Raw genomic sequence first — 18,379 nt, 5'->3', positions numbered from 1 at the left:
TTGACAATGTGTTCATGTTCACAGTTTCTCAGTACTTTACTACAAAGGTCCAAAACCGGTTGGCAAAAGTGACTTTGGCATCAGTCGACCAATCTAAGTATCTACTTTCAACTGAAAATCCTTGACATCAAAAGGCCTGGCTAGCACATCTGAAGTCAAAGCCAGTCACCAATCATGTTTTTTTAAATTGCATTGATTTGATTGTATATTGTTTTTAATTCAGTTTTGCTGTATGGTTTAAATTGTTTTGAAGCCTGCATTGCTTGTAGCTTTTTCTTAAGTTCCATCATAGTTATGCATTTCTTTACATGTTGTTTGTTTTTACTTATGTCTTTTGCTTTGTGTTTCATAACACTTTTGCCCCACCTTTGATACAAGACCCCAAAAGCTACCACTACTGCCAAAGCATCCACCCCCAAACGCCCCTCATCGGTCCAAACCGTCCCCAACAAACAGCCTTGGTCCTCTTCCTCGGCCCCAGTCTGCAACACTAGCAGGCCCAGCTCAATATTCAAACCCAGTCCAAGCAGTGCAGGAGCCAGAGAACCTAGGTCAAGGGTAAGTAACACCCAAGGACCGGCCTCAACTTTGACCTCCACTATCCCAGACCCACGCAGGTCTCTCCATAAGCTCATAGTCCTCCGTGGTGCTTGACCATCTTACATGGTTCCTCTCCTAAACCCCAGCCACCCATGTCTCCAGATCTCCTCAGTCCATTCCTCCACCAGATTAGTCAGTGGGTGTTTTGTTTTAACTCTTCGTACTGTTGTGTAGGTTGTAGTTTTTCTGTTCTAGAAGTAACTGTTCTGTTTGGCTTTCAGCCCGGAGATGGGAAGACCCCCAGTTCCAAGACACCAGGGGCTAAACCACATGGTTCTGGGTCGAAGGCACAGGCCAAGACCACTGCTGGAGGTCAGTCTGTCTGCACTGCAGGACGTGTTCAACAGATACTCAGTTCTCAAATAATTATTTTGATTAAATTCTCACAGTAGTATCTTAAAAGTGAACCCAAATGCAATCCATCGGCAACCAAATCCTTTACACAATCTCCTTTTCAAAAACCCATTATATATTTTAGAAAATACGTGGCCTTTGAGCTGGAAATGAAACATTTGGCTTCACAGAACAGTGGCCTTTAACAGTGTTTAATTTGTGTTACTTTGAGGAATTAATCATGGCTGCTTGTAGGATAAAGCAGAGAAAATCTCCAGATAGTTAAAATAAATAGAATGTGGCAAAGAAGAGAGAGATGAAGAGAATGTGGTTAGGTCCAAAGAAAGGGTGGTTAGTTTCCAACTCCATATTCAGGTCTAACAGAAGCTAAATAACTACATGTGCCATTTCTAACAAGTTGCAGTTTGAAAAACAAATGTTGGATGATGTTAACACTTTTGACTGGGTTCTCTTTGGAAAGTCAGTCTACATTTTGACTTTAGCTGTTGGCTGAGCTAGTTAAAAAAACATTTGCGGGTGTTGCTCCTGAAATCCCAGATTCTGCCCATTTCTCCTAACCTTCTAGTGGATTCTCCCAAGACACCACAAGACCGTAGCGGCTACAGCAGCCCCAGCACGCCCAAGTCCCCCGCTAGCCGGGAGGTGAAGAAGGTGGCTGTGGTGCGCACCCCTCCTAAATCGCCTGCGTCCACCAGGGGGCGCACTCCAGCCCCTCTGGCAGCCCCGATGCCAGACTTGAAGAACGTCCGGTCCAAGATTGGCTCCACCGAGAACATCAAGCACTCGCCGGGTGGAGGACGGGTAAGAACCAGAACCGTTTGTCTTTATGATATGTCATAAATATGACAGGCAGATAAAAGTTTGGCACTCATTCAAGGGTATTTCTTTAGTTTTTGACTAAAACAATCAGCATGTTAAAGCAGAATCCTTTGGTGCGCCAGTAATTCTGGTATACAAATAAATGTTTTCTTTGAGGTAATCTACTACTATAAATGAATGTCGCTTTCACATATTTTTAAGCAGCATTTATTTTAATCCAGGCAATTTTGCTAACCTTTTTATCATCGGTACCAATAGATTTTGAGGTGTATGTGCCCAGAACAATGAGGATGGTTTGTTGTCCGTTAGTTCCTCGGGTGTTGGTGTAGACAACGCTTTCTCCCTCCGGGCTCTTGCAGGTTCAGATAGTTGAGAAGAAGATGGATTTAAGTTGTGTACAGTCAAAGTGCGGCTCCAAAGCTAATATCAAGCATACCCCAGGAGGTGGTAATGTGAGTACCACAGACAGCATGGCCATCAAGACTGCAACAACAACCCCCCCATGTTGAGGACTCCTATAGTTACAGGATATGTTCAGTTCATAAAGACATCTCGCTTCCTGATCAATGCATGTCAAGATATCTTTGACCTATGAATGAATGTTGTCACCTCGCACCCCTGTACCTTCTGAGGGTCCAAACTCTCTCTATTGATATGGTACCAGCAGTGTTGCAGACAACAGGCCTGTACTCTGAGGCTACCTCGTGGATAATGTGGTACCAGCAGTGTTGCAGACACCAGGCCTGTACTCTGAGGCTACCTCGTGGATAATGTGGTACCAGCAGTGTTGCAGACAACAGGCCTGTACTCTGAGGCTACCTCGTGGATAATCTGGTACCAGCAGTGTTGCAGACACCAGGCCTGTACTCTGAGGCTACCTCGTGGATAATGTGGTACCAGCAGTGTTGCAGACACCAGGCCTGTACTCTGAGGCTACCTCGTGGATAATCTGGTACCAGCAGTGTTGCAGACACCAGGCCTGTACTCTGAGGCTACCTCGTGGATAATCTGGTACCAGCAGTGTTGCAGACACCAGGCCTGTACTGTGAGGCTAACTTGTAGATAATCTGGTACCAGCAGTGTTGCAGACAACAGGCCTGTACTGTGAGGCTACCATGTAGATAAATCTCCCTGAAGAAAACTAATGTGGTCAGCAGCAAGGTCCATTTGGCAGCCAGGATGCTGCTGCACCGACCTGACAGAAAGATAACATTCCCTTCGCCTCTCCTCTTCCAGGTGCATATTGTACACAGGAAGATGGACTTGTCTAGTGTTCAGTCTAGGTGTGGCTCTGTAAAGGATTCATTTATTACCATATCCTTATTTATCCATTATTCTGAATATGAACTGTTATATATGGACTGTTTTAGACTAGGCCTGAATTTGTTTTGACTGTTCATGGTTGCCACGGATAGAAGAAGACCTAGGTCAGCATGCCCTGTTCTTAGAATACCAATGTCAAGCATGCCCCTGGAGGTGCTAATGTAGCTTTTAGCATGAACTTATGGCTCGGTCCTGGGTCTGCCGGCTGTTTGGACCTTTTCAAGATCGAGACCAGAACTTCCCTAGTTCATAGATGGGAATAATGACTTCTCTAGTGTATAGATGGGAATAAGGACTTCCCTGGTGTATAGATGGGAATAAGGACTTCCCTGGTGTATAGATGGGAATAAGGACTTCCCTAGTGTGTAGATAGGAATAAGGACTTCCCTAGTGTATAGATGGGAATAAGGACATCCCTAGTGTGTAGACAGGAATAAGGACTTCCCTAGTGTGTAGATGGGAATAAGGACTTCCCTAGTGTGTAGACAGGAATAAGGACTTCCCTAGTGTGTAGATGGGAATAAGGACTTCCCTAGTGTAGTGTTCCTACCACACTGTATTTTTGATTTCCATGAGCTTTAAGCCGTAATCATCAATATTGAAACAAAAAAGTATCGAAATGTTTCACTTTATGTGTAATGAATTTAGAATATATGAAGGTGTCACTTTTTGATTTGAAGTACAGGGGAAAAAATTATATCGATATTAAAAAAAAATTGAGATGCACATGAACATGATTACACATACGGTTTAAGTTCAATGATTAAAAACAAACAGAAAAAGAAAAAAGCACAATGTACAAACTAAACAAGACACAGATAACAAGACACTCAAATACAAGACAAAGTACATTGATTTAAGCACCAGTGTTATTCCCTCAGTGGCCTCATGTTTTTAGTAGCTATTGGGCCTGGCGAGGTCTGACCTGTCCCTTAGGTGTACTAAAATAATAAAGACTTCCCTAGTTCATAGATAGGAATAAGGACTAAGGAATAAGGACTTCCCCCTTAGCAAGTCCTTATACTGGAATGAAGACTTTCTTGGCATATAGATAGATAGATTTGACGGTACACTTCAGTTTGGGAATGATGGTATGTTGATTAGATATGTGTGTGTTTTGTTCATTTTTGTTCAATTTACTTACTTTTTTTCTTATGGAATCCCAAACTATGTACATTATAAATATTACAATGCCTGGTAGCACTACATTTTGAGAATTCCAAAAGTTTGTCTGTAGATGCTATACAGATTATGTACTGACTATCAGTAACATTTTAACTTCTTACTAACTTCTTAACTTTTTATCTACCCTTACTTTAAACTTTATCCTAACCCTGATTTAAACCTTATTCTAATCCTAATCTTAATCTTAATAATATCTTAATAATATCTATAGAACATCAACAGATGACAATTGGGACTCTCCCAATAAAATGTAACCCAATGCTAGAGGTTATTTTAATCAGTTAGACTTCATTGCTTTATTTAATATTGAAATAGTGATCTGAGATTGAAACACTGTTCTAAAGTCTTAGCAGCGTACACATGCAGCACGTCATAACATTTAATTGATTTATTATTTGAATGTGAAAAAATGAAGTGACATGCAGGTAAAACCATAGGCGCTTTTCATGTGGAGGTTCACAATTATCATCTATGAGATATTACGTTCTGGCGACTGCCATTTGTGCCAGGAAAGCCGAGGGTTTCCAGCGTTTGCAAAGACACAACTACCACTTCCCCAGATTCCTCATGCAGTTGCCCTTTACAGATGAATTCCACAACGGTCTAACTTCAATGAAAGCATTGTGATCTGATCTACATTTCCACCCTACACCAATCACTTCCAACACAACAAAGGTTTTCCACAGCCGGGCAAACTGCTTGAAACATACATTATCAAGTGCATTGTCGCCTAAACAGCCGGCCCTCAATTAGTGCTGATACCAGACCAACCGGACCAGAGCAGATACAGGCAGTGTAGCATTCCCACCATCAGCAGCCCTACTCTGTCGGTCAAGGTCGTTCTTTTTTTTGAGCTGACTAAACCCTTTCCAGTAGGGGAATGTGTACAGGGGACACCATTCATTCTGGCCTTGGGTCGATACAGCCTCAATACACAGGATGAAATTCAGAGGAACCACACAAATTATTATACAGTTGAATGTTCAATTGAGCACTCCAAAAAGCCATTTCACAAAGAATGAGATGGATCGCAGTAGAATTCATGAACTAATTTCCATTTATTTCCAAGCTGTATTTATCTATAGGCCTGTTATACTCCTGGCTCCCATGGCCATTATAGTCAGTAGAGACCATGGTGTCTGCTAGCATCCCCTCAGAAGACACAGACCCATCAGTGTAGTGATGGGAGTGGATGTTGTATTCACAGTGTGTCAGCCCAGAGTGTCATCTGATACTGACTTCTACTGGATGGGGTCACAGATGGGGTCATGGACGGGGTCATGGACTGAGGAGCAGAGCTGCATGTGGAAGGTTTTACGAAGGGTGCGGCATCTTTGCCTGGAGTTTTGTGGGTCTGTCTGCCCTAGATCTGTCTCCTCAAATGTGTCTTCTATAACCATGACCCATCCATGGTCTCTTGTAGCTTCAGACGCTTAACAGTGTGATGCTGAAAACCTCCACGTCAGGACTGGTTGTTGCCTTGCATGACATGTTAATGTGAAGACACGGTTGTGATGCGGTATGTGGTAGAGCATGGTTATGATTGACCTGGCATGGGTCCTAGCTGGGTCCATTTGGAATAATTATTCATAATGCTGTCAATTTTTGGTTTTAAGATGGTTTCTTGGTTGTGGAAATATCAGATATACACATTACAACGAGTTTAAGACATATAATTGATGAAAGTATATTTTAAACAAAAATTCCAACAAACAAAAAGTCAGTTAAAGCAGGGATTCTCAAACCTCGGGGACCTGCAGCCTTTCCTCGTTTTTCAACATTTCCAGAGCTAGCACATCTGATTTAATTTGCAAGTTATTATATTATCACTCCCGTGACTAGGTTAATCAGATGAGCTAGTTCAGGGCTACAACAAAGATGTGAAACGTCGGCCCGTCCCTGAGAACAGGTTTGAGTTAAAAGCATATTTTAACAAAAAACAAAATTCTGTCAGAATTCAATGTGACCATCACCAACTGAAGAACATAAGATTGACATTGGCCAGTAGAGCAGTTTGTGCCGGCTGAGTTCAACTTGAACCCTGTAGGTGGTTACAATAGTCCTGAACCCTGTAGGTGGTTACAATAGTCCTGAACCCTGTAGGTGGTTACAATAGTCTTGAACCCTGTCAATGGATATAATAGTCCTAAATCCTATCAATGAATGTAATAGTTGTGAACCCCGTCAATGGTTGCAATAGTCCTGAACCCTGTCAGTGGTGATATTAGTCCTAAATCCTGTTAGTTGTTATAATAATCCTGAATCGGTCATGGGTGATAATAGTCCTGAACCCTGTCAGTGGTGAAATTAGTCCTAAATCCTGTCAGTTGTTATAATAATCCTGAATCGGTCATGGGTGATAATAGTCCTTAACCCTGTCAATGGTGATATTAGTTCTAAATCCTGTCAGTGGTTATAATAATCCTGAATCGGTCATGGGTGATAATAGTCTTGAAACCTGTCAGTGGTTATAATAGTCCTTAACCCTGTCAGTGGTTATAATAGTCCTTAACCCTGTCAGTGGTTATAATAGTCCTTAACCATGTCAGTGTTTATAATAGTTATTAACCCTGTCAGTGGATTTAATAGTATTTAACCCTAGCACTGGTGATAATAATCCCGAATTTCTCGTCTTCAGCACCAGCCATCAACCTTCTGTCCATTATTCAAATCAACATATCCTGGCATTAACCATTGTACAACTAAACATTGTGTTTATATTATTCTTTAGGCCATGACTAACATGTAAGGTTCAACTCTTAAAAACAGAAGAGCATTTTTTTTTGTGTTATAAGTGTTATGCCTCAAAGCTGTATGAAACATTTGGTATTTCTTAACACCTCAAAGACGTATAATACCTGCTGGTGATTGACTTATTTTAGATAGAAATCTAAGTTGACGGATTGGTTTGGGAGGTTGGGTCGGTGTGTAAATATACAAAGGTTACGTGTTGCATCAGGGATAACACCCAGAGCAAACGCTTGTTCTAAACTTTTTGGTCTTCTAACCTTTTACATGAATTATTCGAACTTTTGTCTTTTTAGATCTCCTAAACTTTTTCTTAAATTATCTTGATCTTTTACATGAATTATCCTAACTTTTGTCATTTTAGATCTCCTAACCTTTTACATAAATGATCCAAACCTTTGTAGTTTTAGGCCTCCTATCCTTTTACATAAATGATCCAAACCTTTGTAGTTTTAGGCCTCCTATCCTTTTACATAAATGATCCTAACCTTTGTAGTTTTAGGTCTCCTAACCTTTTACATAAATGATCCTAACCTTTGTAGTTTTAGGCCTCCTAACCTTTTACATAAATGATCCTAACCTTTGTAGTTTTAGGTCTCCTAACCTTTTACATGAATGATCCTAACCTTTATAGTTTTAGATTTCCTAACCGTTTACATAAATGATCCTAACCTTTGTAGTTTTAGGTCTCCTAACCTTTTAAATCAATGACCTGGGATCATATTTTGCGCTAAGCTCGAATGTTGCTGGTATATTGCAGTCCTGCTGGGTCTGGGTTCTTTCATCTGCCCGGAGAAACCGGGCTCGGGCTTGTGAACGTTGAGATGACAGCCTGGTTCTTTATGTTATTCTGACACCACTGTGTGTCTGACTTGTGTAACTACAAGTGAATCTGCAATGTCCCTGCCTAGGATTTGGGATTTGAAGTATTGGTTGTCCGATGTAGAAAGCATTACATTAAACATGTGAATGTCATGTTTTAAAATTGTTTCATGTATTATTACATATGGATTACATTCAGCATCATCTGCTGATTAGTGGTGAGGTGTTTTCTCCGGTCGTCTGTAGAGAACGCTCCCGTGCTGAATGAGATGAGAAATGCCTTTGCAATCTGCTTTTTTCTTGACATTTTAGACCCAGTTATATAAGTTAAATGACATTTAAAATCCTATTTCATAGATTAAAGTGTAGTATTTGTTCAGATAAATGAATTACAGAACCATGGTCAAACTTCTAATAAATAGTGTTGCACTTGCTAATATACGAAATCTGTATTTTACATTTTTCAAACCAATATCGATTCAGGACAACGTAGAAGCAAGGCTAATCAGGAAGCCCAGTTCTGGTCTAATCAGGAAGCCCAGTCAAGTCAAATCAGGAAGCCCAGTCCTGATCTAATCAGGAAGCCCAGTCCTGGTCTAATCAGGAAGCCCAGTCCTGGTCTAATCAGGAAGCCCAGTCCTGGTCTAATCAGGAAGCCCAGTTCTGGTCTAATCAGGAAGCCCAGTCCTGGTCTAATCAGGAAGCCCAGTCCTGGTCTAATCAGGAAGCTCAGTCCTGGTCTAATCAGGAAGCTCAGTCCTGGTCTGGTCCTTGTCCTTGAATTTGTCTGCTGTTGACTCATTCTGGATTGCTGTCTGTATAATGACTTCTTGATTCGACTTACAATGAGAACTAACTCCGGCTCTTTCTGTGATTTATCTTTTTCCATATAGGTTCAAATTACTCACAAAAAGATTGACCTAAGCAACGTGCAGTCAAAGTGTGGATCGAAGGCCAACATTCACCACAAACCAGGTAATCTCACAAGGTTTGAAATGATGTTATTTCAATTTTAGCGAGTGAACAAAGCAACCCTTCTACTCCATGGACTAGCAAAGAGACCGAGTCACAATGCATTGTGTAATCCTAAATGTGAAGCCACTAAAGGAAATTAAATCTCTTGAAAGGATAGTAAAAGAGTTTTCTCTCATTAGGTGGAGGCAATGTGGAGATTAAATCTGAGAAATTGGACTTCAAGGTTCAGTCCAAGATTGGATCATTGGAAAACGTTGGCCATGTGGCAGGAGGAGGCCAGAAGAAGGTACTGAAAAGATTCACTGGTTTCTCAACTCTCACAATATTTTCAAAACAATACTTTAATTATGCATTGCTAATGCTTTCTGGCTTAAAATCTAAGCTGTTGGTTTGAGTGGCACAACTCCCTTTGCTTGGCACCCTGGGCCTGCTGTGAAACTTTCTTGTGAACATTTCTAAAATTGTATGCAGAATAGATACAGTATTAAAAGATAATACAAGGTAGTTCTGTTGAATTAGTAATGGTCTACTACTATATGTCCCATAATAATAAAACAGTTATTTCTTAATATATTCCTGGTGACATTAAATAACACACAAACAATAGCGCCCACAGGTGTTAATGCCAATTCCAACACTGCCAGAGCCAATTTCAGAAACAACCACACATTGTCCACATTGACCTGAATAGTAATAGTGATATACATGGCAACATCACATCTCTGACTGTCCTAAACCTGTTACAAACCTCTGACTGTCCACAATGACCTGAATAGTAATAGTGAGATACCTGGCAACATCACCTCTCTGACTGTCCTAAACGTGTTACAAACCTCTGACCGTCCACATTGACCTGAATAATAATAGTGATATACCTGGCAACATCACCTCTCTGACTGTCCTAAACGTGTTACAAACTTCTGACCATCCATACAGACCTGAATAGTAATAGTGATAGACCTGGCAACATCACCTCTCTGACTGTCCTAAAAGTGTTACAAGCTTCTGGCCATCCATACAGACCTGAACAGTAATAGTGATAATCCTGGCAACATCACCTCTCTGACTGTCCTAAACGTGTTACAAGCTTCTGACCATCCATACAGACCTGAATAGTAATAGTGATAGACCTGGCAACATCACCTCTCTGACTGTCTTAAACGTGTTACAAGCTTCTGGCCATCCATACAGACCTGAACAGTAATAGTGATAAACCTGGCAACATCACCTCTCTGACTGTCCTAAACGTGTTACAAGCTTCTGACCATCCATTCTGACCTGAATAGTAATAGTGATAGACCTGGCAACATCACCTCTCTGACTGTCCTAAATGTGTTACAAGCTTCTGACCATCCATACAGACCTGAATAGTAATAGTGATAGACCTGGCAACATCACCTCTCTGACTGTCCTTCCTCTCCTCTTGGCCCAGCATGTTTGTGTGGTGACCCACTCCTGTATCCTCACTCATTCCAAGCTTGCAGACCACTCTCTTGCATACCTCAATCAACCGCTATTCAGGATATCATAATTTTTTACATTTTGTGTGTGTTCTTTTGCAGTCACTTTCATTTCATTCGACTCCCTTTAAGTTGAACTTGTTTTTCATTTCAACCCCAAACGCATGTCGTCCGTGCGTCTGTTAAAGCGAGAGAAGGGGAGGGAAGCAGAGGGGTTTGCTGGAGAAGGTGACGTCTCTTTAAACAGGGACACTCTGAGGTCTGGCTCTACTGGTTTCTCCGCTCAGACTCCCCCCACAGAGTCTGAACACACCCCAGATGAAGGGGTGACCTGGTAAAGCTAGAAGCCTCCAGTAAGTACCCATGTCTTATTTCAGACCAAGATGTTGCCAACATTTTCCTGTCAGCTGGTTGGGGCAGGGCTCTTCAACTCTGGTCCTGGACAGCCGTGTCAGTTCTGGTTTTGTTTCTATCTGATAAATCAGCACCTGATTAGGAGATTATTTAAACCAGAACCTTACCCTAACTCTAACCTCAATAAAATAACCTTTATGTTATAAACCTTTTCTAAACCCAACCCCTTAGCCAGAAATATACCAGGGAAAGTTCTCCACAAGGTCAACTTTTTCATGTTTCTCTATCCTTGGTAGGATTTGAGGTCCCTGCTATTTCTGTAAAACGTGAACATGTATTGACCACAAGAGCGTGTTTTACAGAAGCACCACTGATGGTCACTTTCCAGCAGTGTTTGTACTCATTCTGCACTGACATGACAGTGAAAAATTGAAAGATGTCATATATTCCAAAGGTTTATGCAAAGCATCGATGAATGCTGTTGCAGCTTGGCCGTGACTGTTGGCTCGCCGTGTTTCAGTAGCAGATTCATTGTCATATCGTGAACCTCTCTGCCCCCTGCAGATTGAAAGCCACAAACTGAGTTTCCGCGAGACGGCGAAAGCCCGCACCGACCACGGAGCGGAGATCGTCCCCGTGGAGATCATCACAGGTGGCTCACCCTCCCGTCTCCGCAGCAACGTGTCCTCCCCCGGCAGCCAGAACATGACGGAGACGCCGCCACTGTCCACACTAGCGGACCAAGTCTCCGCCTCCCTCGCCAAGCAAGGCCTGTGATTCGACCACGTTGCCCCACCCCCCCCCAAAAAAGAGCATATTAGGTTACCAAGGGAACCAACCGCGTGATTAAAATTAGAGAAACCAAGATGAAAAGAAACACTGCGCTCAGCCTCTCCCTACTTCCGTGAAATTCAAAGTCGTTCGCTGGATTTGTTGACCGGGGATATCCGCCAGTGCAAAGTGGTCTATTAATGATCAGCTGTTTATGGTCTTGATAGGCAAGCAGACATAAAAACATTAAAGTGAAAGCTTAGGAACAGTATTCTGTTTACCCAAACACACGCCCATGCCTTCTTATAATGACACTTACCCTACCTAGTCAACAGGTGTTGTGCGATCGATTGGGCGGCTCACACAAACCTCTGTGCCCGTTGCTTTGCGCGTTGCCATGTTGTCAATTCTTTTATTTGTTAATATAGGCCTTAAAATGTGATGTGGCCTAACTGAAAAGGGTTCAGCGCTAGGAATGTGCAGGCTGGTCTCAGGAGAATAGAAACGATTACACTTAAAATGTTTGACAACCGAATAAGTAACATGTCACATTACTTTAGGGTACATCCCGGCCACTGGGGGCAGTGGTGAGCACATTTGGAGTTAAATAGTGGCCCCTGACATTCGCTCCAGTGGTTGCATCAACCCAGGTGTTTTTTGTGTTTGTTTTCTAACCGTAACCTTAACCCCAGTACCGTCATAAATAACCCTAACCTTTTTTTTGTTTTTTGTTTAACCATAACCTAATGTTAACCGTAACCCCAGTACTGTGATGCCAAACGTTAATACTAATCCTACGACTAATTTATACTATATCATATGTTTAAAGTCGTAAGATATGATACATTTTAGTAGTAGTCGTAGCATATACGTTTTTGCAAACGAGTAAATTATACGATTCAGTAGGGCATTGTAATGTATCCAAACCTAATGTAACATATCATATGAATTCAGCTGTCACACATTTTTGTATACTAAGTTGAGTATTTGCCTGAGACCAGGTTGCAATGTGACTGTAATACACAATTTAGGTCCAGTGCCAAAAGACAGCTGCCTCTTCTGCTTAAATCACTTCGATATTCCCTAGTTGAAATCCACGAAGATATATTTACAGAGTCCAAAATTCAAACATACTTCTCGTGAGTAGATAAGTTACCGTAATTTTATGAATTGCGTGTAAGAAAGATGAATAAACTCTACATTTGATAAAATGTCACATTGCTTGTGTTATTGACAAATAAAACGTACACGAAAACGACTATCACTTAAAGTCCATTAACCAATTCAGGTGGAGTTAAATAAAGACCTTTGTCTAGATCAAAACACTTCAAGGGGATCCCTTTGATGTGATTCAACGATATTGATGATGTAAAGTTAAAAGCTTATTTGTATGTGTATGGTGTAGTCTACTTGCAGGCTTATTGGCTTTTATCACCTATCCTCGGTTTAGGAAATCCATTCATATTGGGAATATATGGAATGAACCCGAGTCATAAAACATACATCGTAGCTGCCATGAGTTAAGAAGTGCCTATCTCTGGTTTTACGATCCAACACTAATATCTAGTCAACATTACAAAACAACTCATTCGTTTCACTGGCCGGCCGAACATAGTGTTTCACGATTGCATTGTAATGCCACCAGAAAAATAAGATCACACATGCCCGAACAATACTCTCCATTTTCCCTGCATGAAATTCTGAAGCCTGATCCATATGTCGCATCCCGACTATACGCTCCTCCCCAAGCGGGCACTTGCTAACCTCTGAACTGATCCGACCCCCTTCTCAGAAGCTCCTACACGGCGCTACTCAAGTTTAGAATTTTAACAACGGTAAATATTTCTTCGAGCACGATTTCCCCCCCAAAAAACGCTGTCGATCAAAGCTTATGTTTCGCACTTTCTTCCTTACTAATAGCCTTGTAGTGTGGATGTAATATGTATTAAACTCATTTAAAACGAATGCTTTTAGACGCACCTGCTGAACAGACCCTGCTACTATTTATTTTATATATCGTTTTTATACTCCTCTCCCTCGTCGTGCTCGTTCTTATTTTCGTGAGGGAGTTTTTACACACTGAATTTGTCAAGCTGACCCGCTGCATAGTCAATTCCATCTGGCTGGTTTTGCTTCTCATTCCTCATGATATACCATTGCAATACGCCAAGCGGTGTTTAGCAGATTGTATAAGGCTACATTGCGAAGATAAAACAAATCTGTCCAATTCATTATGGCATATCAACTTGGATACTGATAATAAATGTCTGCTCAACATCGTCTCCCATTGTAACCACATCAGAAAGGGTTAGGAGTGGTCAATGATTCTGAAAGGAAAAATATATGAACCTCTTTAAGTGTTTTCCTTTTTCCTGTAATATGGCCGAGGCACAGTTATATTTGCTGTGATGAGGGGGAAGACATCTGATGAAAGGGTTTTACGTAGGCCTAGGTCTTAACATGTCATTAATTCAATTTAACAAATAAGAACACGTGGAAGAGACTTCGGGGCTAGTAGTGTAGTAAATTACTTTTGTCCTCTTGAAACCAGGACCAATGAGTTCTTGACCCCTCCCTCCATTAACTGTGTCCAGTTCTGTTTCTTCTTCTCTGTTTGCAGTTTTAGCTTTACAGTTGTAATTGGCCTTATTGTAATGTGTTTTTTTTTTTTTATTGGTTTACACTAATAATACTTGTTGCTGTAAACGTGGGTTCAGAAATAAAGTCGGTATTGGAACAGCAATTACGTTGTTTTTATTTTCCCTCATTTTCCCTTGTGAACACACTGAGCTATACATCACATTTTATCACATAAATACAGACTTGGTAGACCTGGTGTTTAAGGTTTTATACATGTATAAAGAGGTCTGCAGAGGTCTGGACTCTGGACATGAGAGGTCACAGTGGTTTCCAGGTCTACATATTCATAAATGTTTTCAAGCTCCAGGCTACAGCTTGTGAATGAAACATGCTTTTAATTGGAAACCGATCCGGAAGCCTAAAAAAGAGGAAAGGTGAGAATACAAACCCTCGAAAGTCATAGTGAACCCACAAGACCTTAGAGAAACACGAGGACAACCAAAGTTTGATACAATATAATTCACTTTTATTTTGAGAAGCACAAACGCTGCCTGCCTGTCGGATTTGTCAATCATCCATAAACTTTTTTGTTTTGTTTTTGCCTCTGCATAAAGAAAAGTGTTAAATATTTTGTCGTGTCTTCTCCCTATACAATCAGGACAGCTACAGCCTGAACATCAAACACAGTTAAGAATCAAACAAAGTATTTACAAAATATACTCTTTTTTTTTTTGTACAAACTATTACATGCTAAAGGATTATACCAGACTCAGCCAGCCCCATTCACCAGTTGGAAATTCTAAGTATGAAAATAACCCACGCAATACAATATCGGCTTCTCAATGCTAGTCACAAACCCTACTGTACATCTGTCTCTCAGATGTCCAGTCTCCAATTGAGGACACCATAGATCATCATTCATGGAGGAGATGGAGGGACCTCAGTGAGGACAGAGGGCGATAGGCAAGAATGGTCCCTTGAAAATCCTGTTTGTCTTTTTGTCTGCATTTCTTGACCGACCACAGGTCACAACGGGGGATGGGGGTGGGGAACTTGACAGACAGCCTCCTGTCCCAGAATGATCGGAAGGATCCACGAGCAGAGACTTTGTCTCCTCCTAACATTGACATACAGCAGGAATCAGATGAGGGACAAAACTCCTTTTCAAAATATTAAATGGACTAAGGCTCAACCAAACAGCGATCTCAAAGATATTTCTTAATACATTCTTAGAATTTGTTTTTTTATTGAGAGACTCAAACATGACCTCAGACATGATTCCAAACTAGTTAACAGGAACAAGAAAAGGGCATTCATTGGTTGCAGCAGGGTGATGCAAGCTTACGATTGGCTACCTAACAGGTGCTTTTCACTGCTTGGGCTAAGGGCATTAGAGGGTAGGATGAGTAGAGAGGGCAAGACAGACAGACTGGCTGGTTGCTGACCTGGGCATGATCAAAGTGACTCAGTTCCTTACGAAACCTTGTTGCCAAAGCTGCATTAAACCCAACATTACATTTGTCTCCCAATTCAGAGTGATTATTTCAATCTAATTAGGACTAATTAGGACATCCTTTTTATCAGTGTCTGTAGGTGTTGCTATACAGCGCAACATGCCAGTTGCAAGACTATGCACTGAACGCTGATTCTGGTTGTGACTGAACATCGGCAACCCTCTTCATTAGCTGGTGTAGAGAAAGTAGAGCGAATTGAAAAGGGTCTTGAGCTCATATACTTAGCAAAAAAATACATTCAAAAACAGCTTTCTTTGTAATTGGAACCTCACTGCCGGGCTGCACACTAGTGATTTCTAGAACATTATGAAATCTAAATCAAAACAGTGTGACATAACAGCACACCACAACGGAAATTGGTGAAAGCAGACAGAAAGCGATCCAAAATGCACTTGTTCAAATACAGACACACCAAATGCCTCTACTTCCAAAAGGGACAGTCACACAGGGTTTGGCTGATGTGTCTCCATTAATATATATGTCAACATATTACACATTATCATTCATTCCTTTGGCCTTGTTTTGTCTGATTCATTCATTCAAAACTAGTCTAATAAGGATAACCTAACACTGCATGTAGAAGTTCTGGCAGTGCTAAAGTAATTCCAATAGTCTGGCCCGCCGACTTTCGTTCACAGCCCACAGCCATCTTTTTGACAGGTGGTTAAAAGGAAATATCCTATAGGATCCTGTAGGATTAAAACAGCTACATAGTGACAACGCATAGGGAGAATGGATTTTAACTGAACAGAGAGACAAACAGCATCATGGGAAAGCCATAGCTCAGAAAACGATGCTCTGTGAACTGTTGCTGTAAGAGTCACTTCAAGATTCAGATGGACCCCCTGGGGAGGGACAAATATTAGGTTTAATTCAGAGGCGCACAGCGTAGCCAGCTAGAGGAAAGAGGGCAACGCTGTGGCTTTGTCTTTTCCAATTTCTTTCTACTGAGATGAGAACGGAAAGCTACAAATATTCACTCACAGCCAGAGTCACAGGTGACAGCCCATGGCCTACACACAGCCTTCGGTCTATTTTCTGACTGACTTTATATATGATTCATTCCAGCGACCAAGAAAAGAAAGACATGATTTCTTATTGGGGAAGTGGGTGGGTGGTGGGGTTATTGATGAGTTCACTAAAAACTGTGAAAGATTTGACTGATGTTTGAATATCAAACAGCAGCAGTCCCATATATTTTCTTTGCTGTTTCAACTGTCACGGTTGCTCTGGTTCCCGTTTTTTTTAGTCGCGTGGGAGGAGAAGCGACGGCGAGAGCATCAGTTCATCGGTGGGAAGACCTGGTGACAGCGGGCAGGAGGAGGGGCGAGGGGGGGCCCCCGGTGTCGGACTCCGATTTGGAGGAGCCCGTCTTGCAGCCAGAGATGCGGCGCAGGGTTCTGTAGGGGCGCTCCTCGTGCTCCTGCGGCGGGTCGCTGTCCAGGGGGAAGCTCCTCCTCTCCCACGGGTGCACTGGGACGGGAACCTGGGAAGAACAAGAACCACACCACTCAATACCGGGCCCCACGCACGACCCCGGACGTGTGTATGAATACACGTGTGTGTGCCGTGGAGTGCCTACCAGTTCTTCATAAGTGCCTTCTGGCGTGGAGCTGCGCGTGTCCTCATTGGACAGCAGGCGCTGGGAGTCCCTGGACCCCGGGGTGTAGCAGTAGCCCCCCGAGGCGTAGGGGTAGGGCAGCAGGTCGGGGCTGGCCGGGGAGCAGGGGGAGGGCGCGCTGCCGTAGTCCTGCAGGGCGTGGAAGTGGAGCGTGTCCGGGGAGGAGGGCTGGGGCGTGGAGGGGTTGGTGCCACCCAGCAGGGGAGTGGTGCGACCGTCCAGCCGACCGCTGACGTACGACCTGAAAGGGGTTTGTCAGAGTTTGTCAGTTCGAAAACAAGGCGGACGAATGCCTGGGGAGGGATGGGGGTGTCTGCGTGTTACTGACCGGCTGCCCCTCCTCTTGGCGATGGCCGTCCAGCTCCAGCGGGAACGCTCCTGGTCCTCACACGGCTGATGATGCTGGGAGAAGGCAGCATCTGACAGGTCCTCAACCTGGAGGGAGGACCACCAAAAGAGATCTTAGTATGTGAGGTAAGGAAGCATTGGCTTCTGGGACCTTTGGGATTGAAACAGTCCTTCCTACCTCCACAACGTCATCTTCCTCAGCAATTGGCTTGGCACAAATGTCCACCTCCCTCCAACTGTAAAATGGAAGTCACATAATAGAGGTCAGTGACAAGTCACCCACCACGAGAACAGAGAGTTAAAGGTTGTCTATTGTGTAAAGCTGGGACGATGAACCCAAAATGATTGTCATCAACCAAAACCATCACATTTTGCTGATCTATTGCCTGTTGTAGGCGTCTCCAAAACTTCACATGCAAACCGTAAGTGCTAAAAGTTTATCTAACTCACATCCATGTGAACATGCTAGCTAGGTGGTCTACTGAACACCTTGTTTGGTGCCACTTTCTGTGGCCCAGTATTGGGGACTAGTGGTTGGGCGATCCTGATCTACAACATTGGTTCTCAAAGCTCCCCCGGGTTCCGCCAGACATGGTTGTCTTTGTAGCGTGGAACTAGCTCACCTTTGGAAAACATCTGATACATGAAATGGCTGTGGGTCCACAGGAGAGGCATGAGATACCAGAGATATGTCATGTGTCAAACTGAATAAACTGGCCTATGGGGTCTACTAGAGATATGTCATGTGTCAAACTGAATAAACTGGCCTACGGGGTCTACCAGAGATATGTCATGTGTCAAACTGAATAAACTGGCCTACGGGCTCTACTAGAGATATGTCATGTGTCAAACTGAATAAACTGGCCTACGGGGTCTACTAGAGATATGTCATGTGTCAAACTGAA

At 42.5% G+C, this 18,379-nt stretch overlaps 2 protein-coding genes across 4 annotated transcripts in view; one reads left to right on the top strand and one right to left on the bottom strand.

Annotated features, from left to right (window-relative positions):
• The window catches only part of maptb (microtubule-associated protein tau b), a 42,092-nt gene extending 27,368 nt beyond the window's left edge, over positions 1-14,724 (top strand). The window contains exons 7-12 of the mRNA XM_020050970.2: positions 379-558; positions 822-912; positions 1,520-1,755; positions 8,745-8,826; positions 9,006-9,112; positions 11,205-14,724. Of these exons, the coding sequence (XP_019906529.1) occupies positions 379-558; positions 822-912; positions 1,520-1,755; positions 8,745-8,826; positions 9,006-9,112; positions 11,205-11,417 (909 nt within the window). The 3' untranslated portion in view covers positions 11,418-14,724. The remainder of the gene's footprint in view (positions 1-378; positions 559-821; positions 913-1,519; positions 1,756-8,744; positions 8,827-9,005; positions 9,113-11,204) is intronic.
• kansl1b (KAT8 regulatory NSL complex subunit 1b) overlaps positions 14,714-18,379 on the bottom strand; it is a 71,976-nt gene continuing 68,310 nt past the window's right edge. For all 3 annotated transcript variants that reach the window (XM_010892502.4, XM_020050969.2, XM_010892501.4), the window contains 4 exons: positions 17,653-17,710; positions 17,455-17,561; positions 17,088-17,367; positions 14,714-16,991 (listed from right to left, as the gene is read on the bottom strand). In XM_010892502.4, the coding sequence (XP_010890804.2) occupies positions 16,791-16,991; positions 17,088-17,367; positions 17,455-17,561; positions 17,653-17,710 (646 nt within the window). In that variant the 3' untranslated portion in view covers positions 14,714-16,790. The remainder of the gene's footprint in view (positions 16,992-17,087; positions 17,368-17,454; positions 17,562-17,652; positions 17,711-18,379) is intronic.

This window comes from Esox lucius, chromosome 11 (genome assembly GCF_011004845.1).
Source record: "Esox lucius isolate fEsoLuc1 chromosome 11, fEsoLuc1.pri, whole genome shotgun sequence".
Classification (NCBI taxonomy): domain Eukaryota; kingdom Metazoa; phylum Chordata; class Actinopteri; order Esociformes; family Esocidae; genus Esox; species Esox lucius.
This window is presented reverse-complemented; position numbering and strand designations above follow the sequence as displayed.